Source organism: Leiobunum rupestre, chromosome 11 (assembly GCF_980474605.1).
Source record: "Leiobunum rupestre chromosome 11, qqLeiRupe1.1.hap1, whole genome shotgun sequence".
In the NCBI taxonomy this organism is placed as follows: Eukaryota; Metazoa; Arthropoda; class Arachnida; order Opiliones; family Sclerosomatidae; genus Leiobunum; species Leiobunum rupestre.
The window spans coordinates 17,563,062-17,583,630 of NC_143394.1; the positions used below are offsets into that span (position 1 = coordinate 17,563,062).

The window sequence follows — 20,569 nt, forward strand, 5'->3', positions numbered from 1 at the left end:
CTTGAAATTTTATTTTAATTGGAATAACTTTGGACCCCTACCCGCAGCGCCACTCAGCGGAAGAAGCAAAAACAAATTTGCGTAGCTTAAAGGGTGAACACCGGCGTTTGAATTTGACCTGTTTAATACTGTGCCTCGCGCGCGGTTTTCATGAACTATATCACTTGGTTACCAAGTCCTCATGGTTACAGACGCGGTTTATTGTTCGTCAAAGTTTCGGAAGAGGGCGTTGCGGTCGCGGTGTGAAGTGAACTACAAACTTTAAACATTAATTACAAATCAACCGCTGAATATATTTTCACGGGGCTTTCCCCATATAATACATGTATAGATTTTCGTTGTCTCTAAGCTCTTGCTTGTCATTTCTGGTGCAATAAATAAATAAATAAATAAATTAATAAATGTTAACCTGCGAAGGTACATTTATATATCTAAGATGGGAACTTATCTCGTAAGAGTGATATTATATACTTTCGCTTTAACGTAGTTTTAAAACAAACTTTTGGACCATTAGAAATGTGAGTACTCTTCAGTTGGTTTTTTAAATGAAATTTAATTGAAAGGTCATCAAAAAAGGGTAGATAAGGTTAATTTTACAAAGAATTTGTTTTTCTAATTAAGGCAAAACCCTGTGGATTTAGTACTGCCACCTGCCACTAGATGGGGTAAGACATCCCTCAGCTTAACACTCTATTGAATAGTTGGGTTGATATAAATACTATCCAATGCAAGCGAAATAAGGACAATTGGGTAGCAAAAACTTTGACTTTTATTTAATTCATATAATAAAATCAATTTCAAAAGTGTAACGGGTTGTAGAAATATAACACCTATTTTAAATAATTGTTTTTAAAATGTTTTCACAGATAAGTAAATGGTTAATCAGAAATCTGTCCCAAAAAACTAAACGCTCATATCTTTATCGAAATGCTCAAAACGGAGAAATGTTAACTACAAACTACATTTGCATAGGGTTTCACCTGGAATCTTCGTTTAACACTCGTAATGAACAGGTGAAGACACCCTCTTGAAAAATTGTAGGGATAACTTGTAGGGAGATTAGATTGTACACGATAAAACTACGTCTAAACTCCTTCAATTTTCCCTAACACATTTACGACGGGTGTTTTAATGATCTGATTAAAGTTATTTGAAAAAGCCATCACATTAAAAACCAATTAACGGCCATCCACACCATCTATACGTTTAATTAGCTTATCTGGCGATGATTGACTTCCCCTACGTCACATCATCTCACCCACTCTCCCAAGCTAAAGAGAAGACGACGGAACAGACGACGTTATGACGTAGAGGAAGTAAGTCTTCGTAAGATATGACAAAGGGAATTTTTGCCCAGCCGTTCAACCCCCACAAACTATAACTTTCGAAACAAATTCAATTTGGAAGTAAAAATGTCCGTAGGATTAACGGTCTAGTCCTTGGACTAGTTTAAAGGGAGACATTGCAGAACCCTGTACAAACCGGGCGTCTGTAGAAGAGTAAGTCGCCGCTAAGAGCGTGGCATCTCTCTCAGCGCCATAACCTCGGAATGGATCGTCCCTCGAGACGAACCGTCGTTAATCTTCCATAGATAAGGCCGAGAATAAATAATTAGGCGAATGCATTACCATAATTTACTTAGCAATGCCAGCTCCTCGCGATAGATTCGAGCCAAAGACTATAGAGAGTCTAAGATTTCCAAGCTTCTTCTGCGATGAATCATGTCCAGAGTAAAGGAGGGAATTCTTAATGGCGTGGTTAGCTGAAGATGCTTCCCACGCTATTCAGAGCCAAGTTTAAATCAAACGGCGGACAGACTATAGTCTCCGAGAGGATGAGTAGGCCAATAGCTAGAAGTCAATGACGTCAATTGTCATTACCCAACCACTTCTACATTTCAGAACAGAGTTCTTCTAACAAGCTCTTATAGAAAGACTACTATAACATGGTTGTATACCATTGAACTGAATCCCGTTCGACCGAATCCCATTGAACCGAAAAGTATTTTCGTTTATAGCCCAACATGGCGGGATTCAGTTGAATGGGAAATTTAAATCTGGTTCGTTTTCACTTCGGGTAGGTTAGTTCAGGTTGGGTTAGGTTAGGTTAGGTTAGTTCAGGTTTTCAGTCGATTGGAATTCGGTTGAATGGTACATTCGGACGAATGGGATTTCGGTCCAATGGTCTACAAACCTATAACATCAAAGACATTATTTTACAATCAATTTTTAATAGAAGGGTTTTTTTTCCAACTAATTAGGTTACGCAATTGGTTAAGCAGTCGACAATTTCTATAAGGCTTAAGTCATTTAAATAAAAGAACCAATTACAAAATATGGGAGAAAATGAAATGGAATTTTGCTATTCTTAAATGCTTTTGGATTTAAGCCAACGCCGCCGAAAATAGTGCGTTTTCAAGATGACCGTGCACTTTCTCTATTTTCAATGTCTTCTAGGGCTGTGCGATTAGTGGTTTTAGGCAATAGAGTCGGTTATCGAGTATCATTTTTTTTTCATAAAGTATTTGAGTCGAGTAATTGAGTACTTGATTAACGGGAAACTTTCTCTTATTCGAGTCGAGTAACTAAAAAAAAGCCGAGTAATATTTTTAACGAGTAGGGTTATTAGGAGCTGGTTTTAATCAAGAAATTAGGAAATTATATTTAAAAATAGTTTAAAGTAACTTTCAATGCTGAAAAATATTCCTTTAATTTAAATGAACTACAGTTTCTACAACTTTGTAGGTACCGTTTATTGCCCCCCAAAAAGTTGTAAAAAACCCTCTTTGGCTTTGAAGTAACGAGGATAGAAAAAAAAACAAATACTCGACGATTACATAGAGCAGCTTATTTGAGTTATCGGGTACCAGAATATGCGCTATTTTGGTACTCCCTAATTAACGAGTATTTTCCAATTACTTATTCGAGGTCGAGTTCGAGTACTCGTACAGCCCTAATGTCTTCTTTCCATATTTTGGGGGAATATTTCGTACTTTGGCCGTTGAAATTACGTGTTTTGCTTTACCCTCCAATTGGCAGCCCTAAGTCGATCACGTATACCATAGATAGAAAATGCCCATATTGTTATAAAATTATATTTTAGTACATTTCCACTGAATACTTTTGACGCCCTCTTTCGGTTGCCGTCGAAAACTAGATAGATGGCGTAAAAGCAGACGCTATTAGCGTTTGGCAGCCAGTAACGTAAAAACTTTATATGGTACGCAATTTCTTTATTATGATGGATGAAATATACTGAGACCAATTACCACTCCTGGATTTAGACAGTTTACTCTCTGAATCATGGGTGCTACCGCGGAAGAGTATGACTCCCGCAGCGCCACCTAGACTCGTTTCGTTAGCGAATAGATGATAAAATTTGCTAATAAGTAGATTAGTCCATTATGAAAAGGGATAAAAAAAGCTAATCCCTGAACAAATTTGAAGAAAATTAAAAACTTACTAATAGCTCGTACCGATAGGTCTTCGAGCAAACAAAAAGACCAAATAGGTCTTCGAGTGAAAAACTAAATTAAATTAAATAAAATAAAATAGCCATAAATTCCAACGGTAGACCGGTTTCGTCCTATTTGGGACTCGTCAGTAACGTGCGGGAAATCTGGCTCGCGACTATAACAACGAAAAGAAAAACTAAGCCTAAACATTAAAAATTTCAAAACGCGTTGCGTAGCAACGGAAAGCCGAATGTTTAGGCTTAGTTTCTCTTTTCGGTGTTATAGTCGCGAGCCAGATTTCCCGCACGTTACTGACGAGTCCCAAATCGGACGAAACCGGTCTACCGTTGAATTTCTGGCTATTTTATTTAATTTAATTTAGTTTTTCACTCGAAGACCTATTTAGTCTTTTTGTTTGCTCGAAGACCTATCGGTACGAGCTATTTCTAAGTTTTTAAATTTCTTCAAATTTGTTCAGGGTTTAGCTTTTTTTATCCCTTTTCATAATGGACTAATCTACTTATTCGATAATTTTATCATCCTTTGCAATGCTGCGGTCCATAGGTGGTTCCTCGTAAGTGAATATACGAACATTCATAAATATTTTTGAGTTGAGCTTAGTAACGGCTAACATTCCGCATCCCGTATTCGAGAATAAATATCCTCCATTTGACGATGCAACGTGTCTGTGTGTCCGCAGTTCCTAAAGCTAATATCCAAGGGAGTCCGGACCTGTACGTCAAGACGGGCAGCGCCATAAATTTAACCTGCGTCATCCGAGACAGCCCCGAGCCGCCGGTCTTCATCTTCTGGTACCACGACGAGCGAATGATCAACTACGACTCGTCGCGAGGAGACATCACCATTCAAAAAGCGGGCGACGACACCACCCTGTCTCGCCTCTTCATTCCGCGCGTTCAACCGGCCGATTCCGGAAACTACACGTGCGGACCTTCCAACGCCGACGCCACCAGGATCAGCGTGCACGTCTTAAATGGTAACAATATTCACTCTCACAATTCATAATAAATATTACCATAAGTAACATAATAACAATAAGTATAACACTTAATATTGCTTTAATGCTAATTTTGTAACCGAACCTTTTTTCGGCACTGATACTCGCTTCAAGCTGCGACTTGGACTCGCGACTTACAGTTTTGGATGACTACTTTTTGATAAAAATTTAAGCCTAATATCGGAGAGCACGTTCTGGAGTCGCGAGGGGCTTTGGCTTTGTTTTGAAGCCCGAGTGAGAATCACGAGTGATACAAAACATGAACTCGTGGCGCCGAGAAAAACTTTTTTAATTTTTATCATTTTAGCCTAATATTCCGCCTATCTATAGGAAACCAGATATTCGGCTTAGTGGAAGTCTCGCGTATTTTAGACTCTAGAAGGCTCTGTGCTGAGAAAACATCTTGATTACGCAATAACTATGAAAATCCGTTTGGTTGTAAATCTCGGTAATTGTCATACTTATTCTTATTATGTTACTTATGATATTACATATTACCATAAGTCTATACTATTGTCCCATTGTTTGAAAGTTCTCTCCCCACTGGTTTAAGGGGTTTCCCCCGAGTTCTTCTGTTTCCGTTCCATAAAAACTTGTTAAGGTTAACGGTAATAGTTAGCGTAGGGGGCTGTTGGCTCGCGTGGCGTGAAGGGTTTTCCACCACCTTCCTACGCATTGTAACCCGGTCACCTGAATTAATGGCTTTAAAAGCCACTTGATGACCTAGGCCTATGGTGGTGCCTACTGCCTTGGGACTTTGGAATAAGCCTAGCTGATGTTTGTCACTTTGGGGAATATTTTACTGAGCGCTAATAACGGAGTTACGTCATTACAAGAAGAAAATCTCCCCCTAGCGAGGCGCTGTCAAAGGCTACGTGTGACGCGTTAGAAAGCGGACGCAAAACGGCGACGAAGCCCGTGAAGAATAGGAAGTGTCACACTTATGTAACAATATTATACACTTATGATACAGTGGTGGCTACGCATTTAGGGGCTTTTACGACTTTGCAATAAATAAGTCCTTATTTAACATTTATTTACATGTTAGAATAGTCAAAATACACATTTGGAGCTGTTGTATTTAACTATTATTTTTGGTATAAAATTGCTTTTTGTGCTTTTTCCGTGAACTACCCGTTGTAATCCTTACAATATACAAATCAGGAGACGAATAGAGAACTGCACACATAGTCTCGGCTCTTCCGAATACATTTTGTATACGACTGAAATACCCATGGTATAGGCTATCACAATTATTATATGCTTTTGATACCACTGAAACACCACTTTCTCTACTTACACCCCTGGTTTGGGTTATCAGCCATTTAATGACCTTTTCCAAAAGAGATAGGCGCTTAGACTGTACCGCCCTCTTTAATTTATACTGGATTCTAGCTTGATTTGCGTAACTATGGTATATAACATTTTTAGCTAGGTTCCGCTTACGACGATGCTGAGTGGGAAGATACTAAATCGGTGCATGTCGTAGCTGTAGTTGATAAAATATAATATAATTCTTTTTTTTTGCTTGATTGAGTTTCAATATAACCAATCAAACTCATTATATTATAATATAATAAATAATTAAACTTCACGGAATTAAATATTTGAACTGAACTGAACTGAACTGAAATTAATCTTTTCAGTTAGTACCAGGATTTTCATACGCTAAGCAGACGCTTAGTGTTTTATAATAGGATATCTTCAGCTTAGCAGACGAAAAGTTAGGATTTTGTGACCTTATCGTCGCTACGTGGCTCTATATAAACTGCAAATTTTAATCGACTTCTTATGTCCCACGTTACATAGATGAGGTTTCGATGTCAGAGATATAGCATTATCTGCTCGGCCAGCCTGTTCCATTCCAACATTTTGTTATACTACGCAAAAGCACGCTACGACCGTTGAACAAAAGCCATTCCTCGACTAAAATTTGCATGAAATACAATAGGTAAAAGGCGATTTCAGGCGGGCGGCCTGTCCATTGTTTAAACAAAGTTTCCGTCTGGTGACACTGGGCTCGTGTGGCGCGTTAAAGAGCATTTGATGCGGCGGAATGGAGCGGAAATTTATGGTTTTATAAGAGGCTGCTTTCCCTCCATTCTGGCGAAATTCTGGCAGCCACTTCCCTCAAAGTCTTTTAAAAATTAAAAACGCTTCCCCAGAAGTACCGCCGCTTTTCTCTCGCTGAAAGCCGGCGATATTTAATTTCGTCCAAATTCTTTTTATACTCCGTCGTTGGTTTAGCATTACCTACATAATCGCTAACGCTTCAAACGAACCGGGATAAGCTTTCAGGATTTTTTTACGCTTTTTAGCTTCATCGGAAATTTTTCGGGGAGTGAAAGAACGGGGGAGGGCGAATAATTATTGCTAAAACGGGAGAGCCTGAAAACCCAAAATGGGGCTACCTTTATTTTTAGTTTACGAGCCCGCGGGTTTCCCCATGTGGGTTTGAAAGATTAAAAGTACTGCGTTGAAAAGATAGCGCCATTTTCCACGATTCGCGATGAGCGCTTCAATTTGAATAAGCCTCGGTCCCTTTTTTATATTATTGTTTTTACTAGGAGAGAATACTCTCGTTAAAATCAAAGCTGTGGAAGTAATTTTCTCCGTGTTTTCGCCGAATCGAGGATATACGGTATACCGGCGCGGCGGTACAACGACGGAGCGGAAAAAATGAAAAGTGGGTCTAGGGAATAAACGGAATGTTTGCAATGAAGTGCCACGATTTTGGCCGCTTCTCCGTTAATAGATTTTTGTGTTATGTTAGTCGCGATATTCTCAAAAGGGCATAATGAAAATTATAATAAAAAGGATAAACATATTTAAAGACTCAACCTTTTGGCAGGTTTTTATGGATTCTTCAAAGCGAGTTTGTAGGGTATACTAGCGCGGGAAAAAAACTAGTTTAGAACACTAAAATTGTAAGGGAGTTTCGGATTAGGTCAGGTTATGAATATTTCTGCAGTAGTATTGTCCACAACACAACTGTCGTGAATAAGAATTCTGAATAGCCTTTTTTCTAGCACAAGTCTGCCAGTTATAGTACTTGATCATTGTAATACGGATTTTACACCAGCGTTTGAAATTTAACTAGTATCACAGGGATTCCGAAAATTGGGCTTGAAAATTCCAATATAAGGTTAGCCGTATCTACAATCACGAGATACGGAAGTCACTCGACTTTCACTCAGATTTATCAGATTTACTCAAGCCACTGTCAAAACTAGTTATTTATCGGTTTGAGTCATTAGAGAGGCTAAGTCAGCACCAGAAAACGTGTAGAGGGAACTTGTAGAAGGTGCAGGCTGTACACACAAAGGTACGTCTACAATGCTAAAAGTTCCCCCTACGCGTTTTAGGCTTAACCCGTCTATTATGTGATCAAAACGAGTTGCGAAGATACTTGTACACCAGGTTCGGCTGTGCTGGTTAGGAAACAACTTGAAAAAGGTTTAGCAGGTGCTTTCGATGGAAGTATTTTCTCGCTATTTTTGCAGGGTTAGAAATGTGATTGGATGAAACTAATACAAGGCTTAGCTTATAGAACCGCAGTCCATGCTTACAATATCATCGTCGTGTACAAGCACGTAGATATAGAAAGTCTAAGGGGGGGGGGGGGGCGGGTTATAACACAACCAGATGAAATCGCGAGCGCATCGAGCGCGAAATTTTTCGTTAGCAATAACGCATATTTCAAGTACTGGCTAGACTCGGGACGAGTGACAATGACATTTCCGCACGTGTATCAAACGAAGTTTTTTAATACATTTAATGTTGCGCTCCTTTCGTAAGAAAGGAATCAAGTCCTAAGGGGGGGGGGGTTAAACCCCCTACCCCCCCTTATATACGTGCTTGGTCGTGTACCCCACTGTAGCAAAATATTATAGTAGGTCACCTTGACGAATACCTCTACTAACCTTGGACGAATACTAGTCGAATTGGCTTTGAAACTATTTTCAATTGCTTATTTTAAACGCAGCTCTTTACCAAGCCCAATAGCTATTAAAAACTGTTTCAATGCTAGTTTGTTAGAGTAGTTCACAAGAGCTTTAAATAACTAGAGCGGAATTCACGGTCCTACGAGTGTATTGTTAGTACAAGTCGTTGTCACTAGGTGACGCCACTCTCCCAGCATCTTGTTTATATGTTTTCTCGGGTTATGTATACACTAAAAAAGGATGATCTCGCACTTGCCAAGCGGCTATCATAAAAGCAAGTAACATTGTTAATTATCGTCTCTTACTACTAGATTAAATACTATAGTTAAGTTAACCATACATAGTTAAAGCTAGGAGCAACAAACACAAAGAGGACGCTGCTAGCCTTTAAACACGCTAAAGCAGTGTTGTGTACAAATTTCATTGGACGAGCCTTTACGCTAAACGTTTTACAGGCGGGGGAAGACAATTTATGAATTTCCCCCTTCCGACGGCAACAGGCGCTAAAGCGTCTAACCAATAAAAATTGTACACAAGTAAATCCACGACTTTTCACCGGTTGCGTTCTCCTTGTGTGGGGTGCTGTGTTTGTTGCTCCTAGGTTAAAGTAACAATACAGTGAGCTTTATACACTGTTTTAGTATCGTTCAATCACTTTTCATTTCTTAATGTACCCAGGTATACCGCAAAATAGCAAGAAAATGTTATATATCTCAGAACTAGACGCTGGATCCTTTGTGTATTGCACAACATGTGAACGTGGGTTTAATGCTTGTTTTTGTTAGCTCAGCACGCTATCTAGTGGACTGTGGGCGACAGAAATAACCGGAAAATTTAATGAAATACGGAAATAGAAAAATCGGTAGTGACGGTTTCGACTGCCAGGTTAACTTGAAGGTAATTAATACGAATTAATGGACGATTTCCAGCTCAAATACGAAAATAATTCCCTTCAAAAAGGAATCGCAGATTTTGCAAAGTCAATTTAATATTCCTATTCAAAAATTCATTAACATTTTGTCGAAGAAAGCTTTATTTTCTACTTCGAAAAGAGTTTTAATTTTCCCAAAGCCGTAGTTAATGATGCCTCTGATCAGAGTTATTCAACTTTAGGAGGCTACATTTCGGAGGCTTTCGTATGGCGCTATCTAGATAACGTTTTTCTTAACTTTGTTAATTACAAAGTAAAGATAGCCAGAATGTTAAATAAATATTTACTGAAAATATGTATTATTTCTTAGAGTTGTTAATTTTCCGGAAAAATAAAACGCGGAAAAATAAAATATTGAAACATAAATTACTTTTTAAGGGTTTTTAACTTTTTATCGATATAATTTGTCTAATATCAGTAAACATACTACAAAACATTAATAGTGTTACATTGTTAATCAGTTTAAACTAGTCTAGAGGTTTAGATTAGATTCGAAAATATGAGGCGAAAATGCCGCTTTATTTAAATTTGCATACAATATATTAGACTACTCATGGAATGAAACCTTTTTTATTTTTATTCGGAAAAATACGGAAAATTGTCTGGAAAAAAGGCCTCGGTCATTTATCAGAAAATTTTCCGACTTACAACACTATTATTTCTAGTATAGTAAATAAATAATTTTTTTTAATAATTAATCGACTCCACAATTTTTTCTGATGTGTTTATCTACAATAGAGGGCTGTTAACAAGAAAATACCTTCCTCCCCCCACGGTGGGCAAAAGAAAATTATAATTATTTAAGACGAGCGTCGGAGCGAATCTATTATTGGCAAACTATCGGACCTCTTGGAAGTTGAATAACCCTGCTAAGAAGTTGGCTGGCCCACACTAGTAGAAGTGTCGAATTTATTTCACATTTTAAATCACAGTGTAACGGTAGAAAGCTGGCTGTTTTTGTGAAACAACGCGAAGAGGGTTCGGCGTGTAAATATGACGTTTAAGCATATTCCCAATATTTCTGCTATAAACCAGAGTACACGAAATACGCCAAAATTATAGGACGATGGTAAAAAGACCATTGCACTACAGTCCACGCTTACCATTTTGTTGTCATGTATTCTACTTTATTATAATAATAAGCTTTTATGAGGCTACTACACTGTATTAACTAACATTGAAATGGTTTTCAATGCTAGTTAATGCAAAGCCGTTCACTAATGACTTATAAAACAGTTAATATCAATGGTTGTATTTTTTAATAAAGCAAGATACACGACAATGAATCTGTAAGTATGTACTGCAGCCCTATAAAAGCTGTAGTATCGTCCAATTACTTTCGTACTGTTTTTTCGTATTCGTGTACTCTGATTTACTTCACAAATAGAACCGTCGATCCTTCTTCGTGTTGCTTCCCAAACGAGGATCAGGTACAACAAGTACCTTCTCATCTCGTTTTGAACACACGATGACTGAAATAAGTAACAAGTTAGTCATTGTATTTATAACTATCGCGTGACCAGCAAGCCTAAGAGAAACGTATTGATTGCTGGATGGAATTCTTCAAATGTTTGGCAGGATCAGAAGAACACATAACTCGTTGCAGATAACGCTGAAATTCGATTATAATTAAGTAAAGTAAAGGAAAGTATTAAAAAAACTGAGTATTCAAATGAGATGATTTTGAGTAATTAAAAACACGAGATCCCTAAAATTTAAAAAAGTATATGGATTAAAAGACAATACACTTCGACGTTTTTATTTCGGCGGGAAGAAGGAGAAAGTAATTTAATTTTCGCTCGGCGTCGCGGCTAATGCAAATGAGTCTGGAAAATGTAGGAAAACGGTGCGGCGAGACTGACGAAAACAGAAAATACCGAATCTTTCAGTTTGTTCCGTCGGGAACGCGAGAAAAGAGATGCAAATAAACGGACGAATGAAAAAATATCGCGATGGTGAGTCATTTTTACGCCTGGCTGTAAATTTCGAAACGGGGGGACATTTTTCGCCATTTCCGAGCGGCGACAGTAACAATAACTTTCCTTTTGCGATTTCGCATTTATCTTTCTTATTTCCAACCCTTTTTCGATATTATTTAAAGTGGAGAAACCAAGCAGCTATGTTGGAAACAGAGGTTTTCCATTTCTGGACTTTGTAAAAAGAGTACGAACTGTTCGGTTTCTAGAGCAAGCTTAACCGTTCAATTAAACCCCGTTCGTTTAAACGCGTCGAATAGGTTAATTCCTCTTGAAATTATTATGATAATTAATAATTTCCTTTGTGGTACTGTATCCTTATTCCTACGCGAAATTGGGCTACCATTTATGAAAACTGCGAATCGAAAGTTCGAGAGTTCATAAGTAAATGACTAAAAGCAGTAATCCATACTTCTACTTGGAATGTTTATCCTGCCGTATCGCTTATAGTAAGATCACTCTGACGGCTTGGCCCCGCGTACGAGAGAAAAAAATCCCCTCTGCGCGCGCTCCCCTCTCACGTATTTGTTTGATAAGTTAACATAGTGACGTCAAAAAAAACCGTCAGCCACATCCAGACGAAAATCTGCCTAAAAGTATATCAAAGCGCTAAACGTACAATTTACCAAAGCAAACGACCTTTAGTAAGACAAAATTTAACCTACCAAAAAATACGAAGATAATCATAGGTAATAATAATGGTACACGCAGATAATGCCATCTACGTTAGTAAAATCTAACTAGAAGCCTATTGTCAATTTCATTTTGCACTCCAATTTTATTCGTTGGCGAAAATAAGTATGTGAAAATATCGTTCTCCCTGTCTCGTGAAGACTCACTTCCGCTACGCCATACTGTCGTCCGTTCCGTCGTCTGTTCCCCTTTTATCCCTTGTTTAAGGACAGACGACGTAAGGGGCAAGATAGAGAGAAGGAAATTTTTCATCCACTGACTTTCGGAATCGTTCGCTTTTTAGCGTGGTTCATTTATTAAGGCCATGAAAATGACTAGAACGAGTGGAAGAAAAATTGGCCCTTTTGTAGCGTTTTATCGCCGCTGTATGTCGCTAGCGTCACCGAAATTTAAACTAGGCAGAAACTCTTTTTTTATTATTGTGGTCCTAAAAATGTCCCACATTGGTCAAAAAAAACCCCATCTAAATATTTCAACCCAGCTGCAGGTCTAGTGATGATGATTTTTTTCCAACTTTTCAAAGTGTAAGATCCGTCGTTTATTTCCCTTATTTCCAACTCTTTTCGCTTCATTTTAAAAAGGGGAGAAACCGGCAGCCATGCAACACGATGTGAGCCCATCCGGGGCCGCCAAGACGAAATCCTTCTCAACGGCGTTTTTATGGTGCTCGCAAATCATTCTGATACAGCTATGGAAAGCGGCGACTGTTCAATCGTTTTCCTGACGTCGAAAGCCAGACAGCTCCATCTTCCGGTAAAAAGAAGAACTTAAAAAAAAACCAAGAAAAACAACTATCCTGAATAACTGTAAAAAATAAGAAAAATCGAGAAAAATATAAAATACAATAAACGTTTTGACGACACGCGCATGCGCAAAAATATACCCCCGTTAAACAAAAAAACCTTTTAACATTTTTCCATTTATACCGCGTAGATGGCGACACCAACGTTGGAAAATATAAAAAATACATATAAAACTATACTATACACCGTGTTTAAAAAACGTTCTTACCAGGACCAAATCCAATTTACAGAACCGAAACGTTAAAAAAAATAATTTGGAAAAAAAAAGAGTGGTCAACCTGCAAAAAGAACAAAATAAAAAAATCTTCCTCGTGGACATTGAGGAGTAAATGACCAAAAACGCGAGAGGCGCCATCTACGGTGAAATGTGGGAGATACACGAAATTGTGTTGAAAAAAAGTTAAGAAAAAGTAACAGAAAAAAAAACTCGACAAAAAATACAATAAATAACTTGGCCGTTCAATTTGGCGACTGTGTATATAATAAAAGGGAGGGAGGGGCCTCGAAGGACTAGCGGACATTTTTGGACATCGTCGTGTGTCCGGCTTCACCAAAATGAAAGAAGAGTTTATGGTAGAGAGAGAGGATTGACGGAAATTGGAAGATAAAAATGCCTTGTAAGTATCTTTTTGGCTTTCTCTTAAAAATGCTCGTTTTATAAATTGCGTTATCCTAAATGAAAAGATAATTTGGTTTTATCTTTTTCAAGTCCCGCTTTTATCTTCTTTTCGTCCTGATCATTTTTAGATTCTTCGCACGAACTTTTTAAACTTTTGTTTCAAAATGGCTTTATAATATAATCAGGGGTCGTTCGCGAAGTAATTCCCCCGTCGCTCTTCATTCGTAGCCAAGGGTTCACTCGAATTTATTTTAATCTATATTTTATGAAATAAATTTTTAGTAACAAAAGTGAGCTAAGCAAAATACTTCAGAACAAAAATATACTATGCCAGAACCTATTTAGGCTACTGAGAACTTACGAATTTGCCTTCTACACTCGTTTGCAGGATCTACTAAGGAAAACGATACGTTTTCGCAATTGCACAGCGCCATCTAGTAGCCAGTCGTAACGTGTTCTTTATTTTTTGTCAACGTTCATAGAAGGCCAAGGAAAATTGAAATTGAACTATTAGTTTAGTATTAATGGTTATAGAACCGCAGTTATTGGGTTTGGACCCAAGATATTTCTGGTGCTAGTTAGTTAATTCTTGCTCAAATTGTTAGGGGTCTTCCATAAAGAAGTTTATATTCCCTTTAATGCTGAATTTAACAATTAAATTTTTTAATTCATCATAAATAGGTAAATTGTATTTAGACTACCAAATGTCGCGTTTGGAAAAACGTTTCCCGGCATATGGCGTTACTGTGTTAATTTAAATTTGACGGGTGGACCAGACGTTCTCAATAGCTTAAATACGTTCTTGATATCTCTTGAGTGACTTTGTAAATATTTCTCTGGGAAGAGATACTTTGGAGTAATGATAAGGAGAGCCAACTCAATCTTTGTCATGTAACAAGATTTCCTTCCACTGCTCTTCCAAATTATTGTCAATTCGCTGTTACTGATAGTCCCTCTAAATATTGGCTATCAATAATATTTCTTAAAACAGTCATCTATATTTCTAGCCAATTGCATATTTATTTCGTAACTTAGCTCTGAAATAAATATTATATATTTCTGTTTATAGTTATTGGAACAAAGTTGTTTTGATGGGAATGATAAATTTATCAATCAGAAAAAAATATTGTAGTCATTAAAGTGGCTTCCTTCAAATTTGGTACAGTGAGCTATTTAGCAGAATCAGAAGTATATTAAATGTACAGATAAGTATCCATCAATTTATTCTCGATTGAAACATGCACTATCGCGGGTTCCAACTGAACAAAAATAAGTTTTTTTTCTCCATATTTTACCCAAAAGGTGTTACAATTTTACCCCCAAAATGTTCCAATTTACCTTCCCAATTACCCAAATCGTGATTTTAAAATTTAAAAAAAAAATCGTAGGAGGTACCTAGTGAAACCGAAAAAATTGCAAGCTTTTTTTGAAATGGAGATTTTTTGTTTTAAGTGGTCAAAAAAAATTTCGGTTGCCATGGCAAATCGAATGGGTAGTGCAACTTGTCCTTTTGGGAAATTTCATATCTTATAATCGGCAATAAACACCTCGGGTACTCTCCTTGTAAGTATAAATGCATATATTCTTGATAACACATGGTATATATAGTTTTGGGTATTTTAGTCGAACCTACGAAGGATAATTTTTCGCTTTTTGGGCTTATAGATGGATACTTATTTTGAAAGAGATATATAATCCACTTCTGGCCGTAACAAATTCTGTAAACAGGACACTTAAATTTCACGATATCTTTACGAACGACCCCTTTTTTTGCCAAAGTTTTTTACTTTATCGACTTTATTTGGAGTAATTACTTATTGCTAAATATAAGCCCACTTCGTTTAATCATAAAAAATTAATTAGGTTGAAGCATGATTTTTTTTGACTTTGTACACCATTTGTTTTTAGATTTTTGTATATAGAGACATCTAACGGTGAAAAAGCGAACGAAGAAATATTATTGTACATGTAAAACGAAATATAGACTCTACAATGACAATTAAAAGCTAACGAAGAGATGAAAAATGTGTGGCTAAAAAACAAATACTTTTCTACTATATTATCCTTCACGAAATGAACTTACGATAAAAAATGATTACAAAACCACAAAATGAAAAACAGAAGATATTTTAAATTTGGTTTTCCTTTTTCCCAAGTTATGTAGAAAAATGAATTTTATTCGCAACTAGGTCGAATTTATTTTTTAATGTTTGGCTGTTAGTTACGCAGCGCCTCGATTACCAAAGCGGATTTTACTGGAACTATTAACCTAAAAAAAGGAACAATTTTTATGGTTTTAAATAAAATACCTCCGTTGTTACGAAACTAGTAAAAAGTTATCTTTTACAAAATAATTATATCTAACTGCGAAAAAAAGTTAAATTTTATAGTTTTAATATAGTTTGAAAACGCGCGTCCCATAACCTAAAAATGAGTATTATTTATACCTTGAGTTATTTTTTTAAAGCTTAGCGCATCAAAAATTCTATTATAAACCAAGTTTCCTTGTCTGAAATGTATCTAAAATTCTATAAATGTTTTATCGTAGTACAAACTACAAATATTTAACTTTTTTCCATTAAAGTTGTTTTATTTTTATTTAACGTTGTAATGAATTTCAATGCAGTTATGTAAGAACGAATTGTTAAAAAAATAATATGGAATTTTCAATAGGAGATCTTCGAAAGGAATTTTCAATTGAATTGATATTTCTATTTTTGCCGATGTTTATATACGAGAATGTTTCCGCTTTGAACAGATTTTTTTGATGATCGTTCATTATTAATCTAGAGTCGGTTGATCGCGCCGTGATCAATATCTGATTTTTTAAAAACCTCAGGTGGAAAAGATATGAATTGAAACCAAAAACAAACAATAAACTAAACTATGTGAAGAACTATTTTAACCAAAAATGAAACTACGAAACAGTTCAACAAAGGTGTCTATAAATCATATATAACGTCAAAATAATACGACCAAAAAAAGAAAATATATATATATAAATTTAAATTTGCGTTCAAAAAAGAATTAAATGAATAAAAAGATATAATATATAAACGAGTAAAAGAAATACAGGTCCACTGAAGGATTTTTTGCTCATTGTTACAAAAAAATAAAAAACTTGCTAAGAAAAAAAAACGTGTTTGTAAAATTTATTTAAATGCCTAACTAAGAATATGTTTATTTATACTTAGGGAAATTATTATCTTGAGACGATTATCAGAGGCTTTTGGCCAATCGAGGTCACAGTCTGCTAGTATGCTCCACCCATTAAACGCAATCAAATCAGCCCGGTATCTAATTGGTTCCCTTAAACTGACGTCTTCCGGCACACGCGGGGGAAAATTAGACCCGATGTCTCAACGTAGTAATTCTCTCGACAGCAGAATTACATTCATTCTTGACCTAATGTAAGATTTAGGCATATTTATATATTGGTTAAGGCGATAGTTACCTTATAATTATTAATACAAGTTTTAAAGCATTATGGTTTAAGTAAATTTAGTTTAAAGTTTTAATGGTTTCTATTCGTAGATGAAAATTATATAGTATAGCACTTTAAAATTCAGTAAATTAAATTAAAAATATATTAGGAATTTTCGAAAACTACTTGGCTGAATGATATTCACATTTCTTAGGGAAGACACACTATTTCGGATAACCTTGACTTGTGTTATTTAAGGTCATTGAGTTTTTATCACCATGATCGTTTTGTTTTCAGTCGTGGTTCTAATTGGAGTTGTTGCAACTTTCGCCTCGCAGTAAGAGAACCAGGGCACCATCTGCTTTGAATTTGCAAGTAATCTCCCCACTGGTAAAATGAGTTTTCCCTCGAGTTTGTAGAGGTAAATGGTAATAGTGAGTGTAGGGAGCTGTTGGCACCTAGGAGCAACAAATACAGCACCCTACACAAGGAGAACGCAACCCGTCAAAAGTCGTGCATTTTCTTGCGTACATTTTTCATTGGTTAGACGCTTTAGCGCCTGCTGCCGTCGGAAGGGGAAAATTCGGAATTTAACTTCCGCCTTTCAGTAAAGCTTTCAGCGTAAAGGCTCGTCGAATGAAATTTGTACACAACACTGCGTTAGCGTGTTTAAAGGCTAGCTGCGTTCTCCTTGTGTTTGTTGCTCCTAGGTGGCATGAAGGGCTTGCCACCACCCTTGTAACCCGGACACCTAAATTAATGGCATTTAAAGCCCCTATATGACTTGGGTCAAAGGTGGTTTATTCTCTTTCGTTAAAATGAAATACTCGATTTATTAGTTTTGTTGAACGAAATTTATAATTGACTGCCATCTTTCAAATCTTAAATATAACGAGTGCTTTTTAAATATTTTAATTTTGTGGTATACAAATATATATAAATAAACAGATAGACCATTACAATCCTCCCTTTGCAAGAGGTAAAAAGGAAAATTAGAATAAATCGTGAAATGGGGACCAATTAGTGCAATTTAATATTTCATAAAACCAACTGGTGGCTTAATATTGAGACGTAACTTAATTCTTCTGTTAGTGTTTTGTTGTATTTCAGGTGTACTGTTTCTTTGATGGCTTCCAGCTCCTGAATTTTCTCCTGGAATTGGTTGGATTCGTGGTCTTTGTGGGAGATTTTGGCTAGGCCTACTAGTTGTATCATATTAGTTTTGGTATATGTCAGATGGTGAAGGTTTCTTTTGAGCGTGGCTACTGAGCGGTATCTGTCGTTCAATTATCCCATTTGCCTGAGGCCATCGCTGTGGTGAGTGAATTGTAGTGCCATGAGTATTAACATAGCTAATTATTAATGGAAATTTCTGAAAAAATTTCGCACAGAACACTTCGAGATTTTAATTACAAATTTTAATACGGTATTAATCAAATGGCCAAAAGAGACTTCATTTGATATCTTAGATACCAATTAAACTTAAATTAATACCAATCGTCAGTTCACTTTTTGTTACCTTAATTGTAAATATGGTTTCAAACATTTTAGATAAAACCTTTATTTACATTATTTATTCTTTAGGCTTCGACTAGTCATTTGACTAACTCAGATAAATCAATTGATTTTTGTTAATTGTAAAGTAGAATAGCCAAGGCCTAATGGATATTATTTGCGACGACGCAGCGTTGGCAGCAGCCGGGAAGAAGGACACCAAACGAGTTCAGGTTTCTTAATCATTTCAACTTTTAAAAAGCTTTTACACACTAAATTACCCAACGATTTGTAAATATGTTCGGAGTTGTCAAATCAATGGAAATTGAACTGAAAATCTAGACGGGAACGCTTTTCAAATTGAAACCGAATTGTATTCAACGGGTCACAATATAATTTGCCTTTGAAGACAGAGTTCTATGTCATAAAATATATTAATCAAATGACCCCTGTCCAAGCTTTGAGACGTCAAAATTTAAATAGAAAATAATATTTGGGATTAGTACTGATTAGTTTAGAGAAACAAACAAGATTTTCTTTTTAGCCAATGACCATGTCTATGTGACGTCAAAATTTGAAATTTGAGGAAAATAGATTTTGAATCATAGCACTGTATTGTTTTTATTTAAAACTAGATGAGTTTCATTTAAGTCTCCCATTTGTGTACCAAAAAAAACACCGCTGACTTTTGTGACACAATGAATGAAAATAGGTTACCACCGAGTAAAATATTTACAATTATATTAATATTATAAACCTAAATAAAGGGCCTGCAATTATATTTTATGATTTTCGTAGTTTGAATATTATTAACCCATAAAAAATAAATACGCGATACAAAATAATCGCGGTATTATCCCCAAATATCGGTAAGTTTGGTTTTATTTCATACACCACTTCTACTTTGAAACTTATTGACGAGGATTGAAGGCAATATCGAATATCGAATGATTTGATCTTTAAAAAAAAACCAAATTGATCAAAGTCTAACAAGAACAGTTCATGAATTATTTATATTTGGGAAATTACCTAATATAATAAGCTTGTTAGCAAAAGCTCCCGATAGAGATACGAAAAGCATTTACGTGCAACGTGCCCTTTCTCAAAATTGATTTTTCTTCAAATTGCGCAGCCTAAAATAGCGATTAGATATAGGCATTCCTAAAAGAGACTGTAATTGCATTGATACGATTCAAAAGAAACCTTTTTGTTAAACAGACAGTATCGAACAATACGTATACGAAATTCAGCAAGATTTACTTGTTTATATTTGAGGCATTTGAAAGTCAATGTTTCACCTTTACAATTTTTTGTTTCAACCAAAAGATATGAGAAGAACTTTAAGTTCATGTGAAATCACAATTTGAAAATGATGAATTCGTAAATTTAGATTAAATAAAGCATGATTGAGATAATTAAATCGTGATTGAATCAATTAAATCGTGATTGAATCAATTAAATCGTGATTGAATCAATTAAATCGCGATTGAATCAATTAAATCGCGATTGAATCAATTAAATCGCGATTGAATCAATGAAATTAATTTTTTATATTAAATAATTTGGAAGCCCATATATTAAATTTGGGAGGCCCCTTAAGACGACTTTTGGAGGCCCTTACCAAAATTTCAAGTAGGCCCAGGCCTACGCCGACCTATTGCTGTCGCCGCTACTGGAAAGCACCTATAGCGTAGTTACCTTGATCAAGATTGTTAATTATTTTTTTATAGACACAGTTAATTGCTACCTCAACATTACTATTTGCTCTAAAGCCAAATTGTTTGTCATTTATAATTTTATATTTTGTACAGAAGCTATTAAGACGCGAGTAGAAAGCATTTTCAAAAATTTTGCCAGAGCAGAAAGCAAAGCGATTGGTCGGTAACTATTAGGTAGAGTTTTATCTCCGTGTTTGTATATAGGTACTATTATAGTCTGCTTTAGGGTGCTCGGATAAAGCCCGAGTTTAAAGGATAGATTAATTAAGTATGCCAACGGAATTTTAATATGTTCAGCCGCAAGTTTTAGGATTTTAGGGGAGATATCGTCAAATTTGTACGCAGGTTGTGAATTAGCTGTTCAACTTCTTTATCAGAAACATTTAGGAGAAACAGGGAATTTGGTACGTTTTTTATATTTTTGAAAGAGTTGTCGTTATTATCTATATTTGACTCAGCAGGGGTTCGATAGTTAAAGAAGTCATTAAGAACGGT

At 36.0% G+C, this 20,569-nt stretch overlaps 1 protein-coding gene across 1 annotated transcript in view; it reads left to right on the forward strand.

The window, feature by feature from the left end:
* LOC149921865 (uncharacterized) overlaps positions 1–16,436 on the forward strand; it is an 87,558-nt gene extending 71,122 nt beyond the window's left edge. Inside the window, exons 6-8 of the mRNA XM_090163624.1 lie at positions 4,155–4,451; positions 12,598–13,436; positions 15,347–16,436. Coding sequence (XP_090019750.1) covers positions 4,155–4,451; positions 12,598–12,740 — 440 coding nt within the window. The 3' untranslated portion in view covers positions 12,741–13,436; positions 15,347–16,436. The remainder of the gene's footprint in view (positions 1–4,154; positions 4,452–12,597; positions 13,437–15,346) is intronic.
* The last annotated feature ends 4,133 nt before the right edge of the window (positions 16,437–20,569 follow it).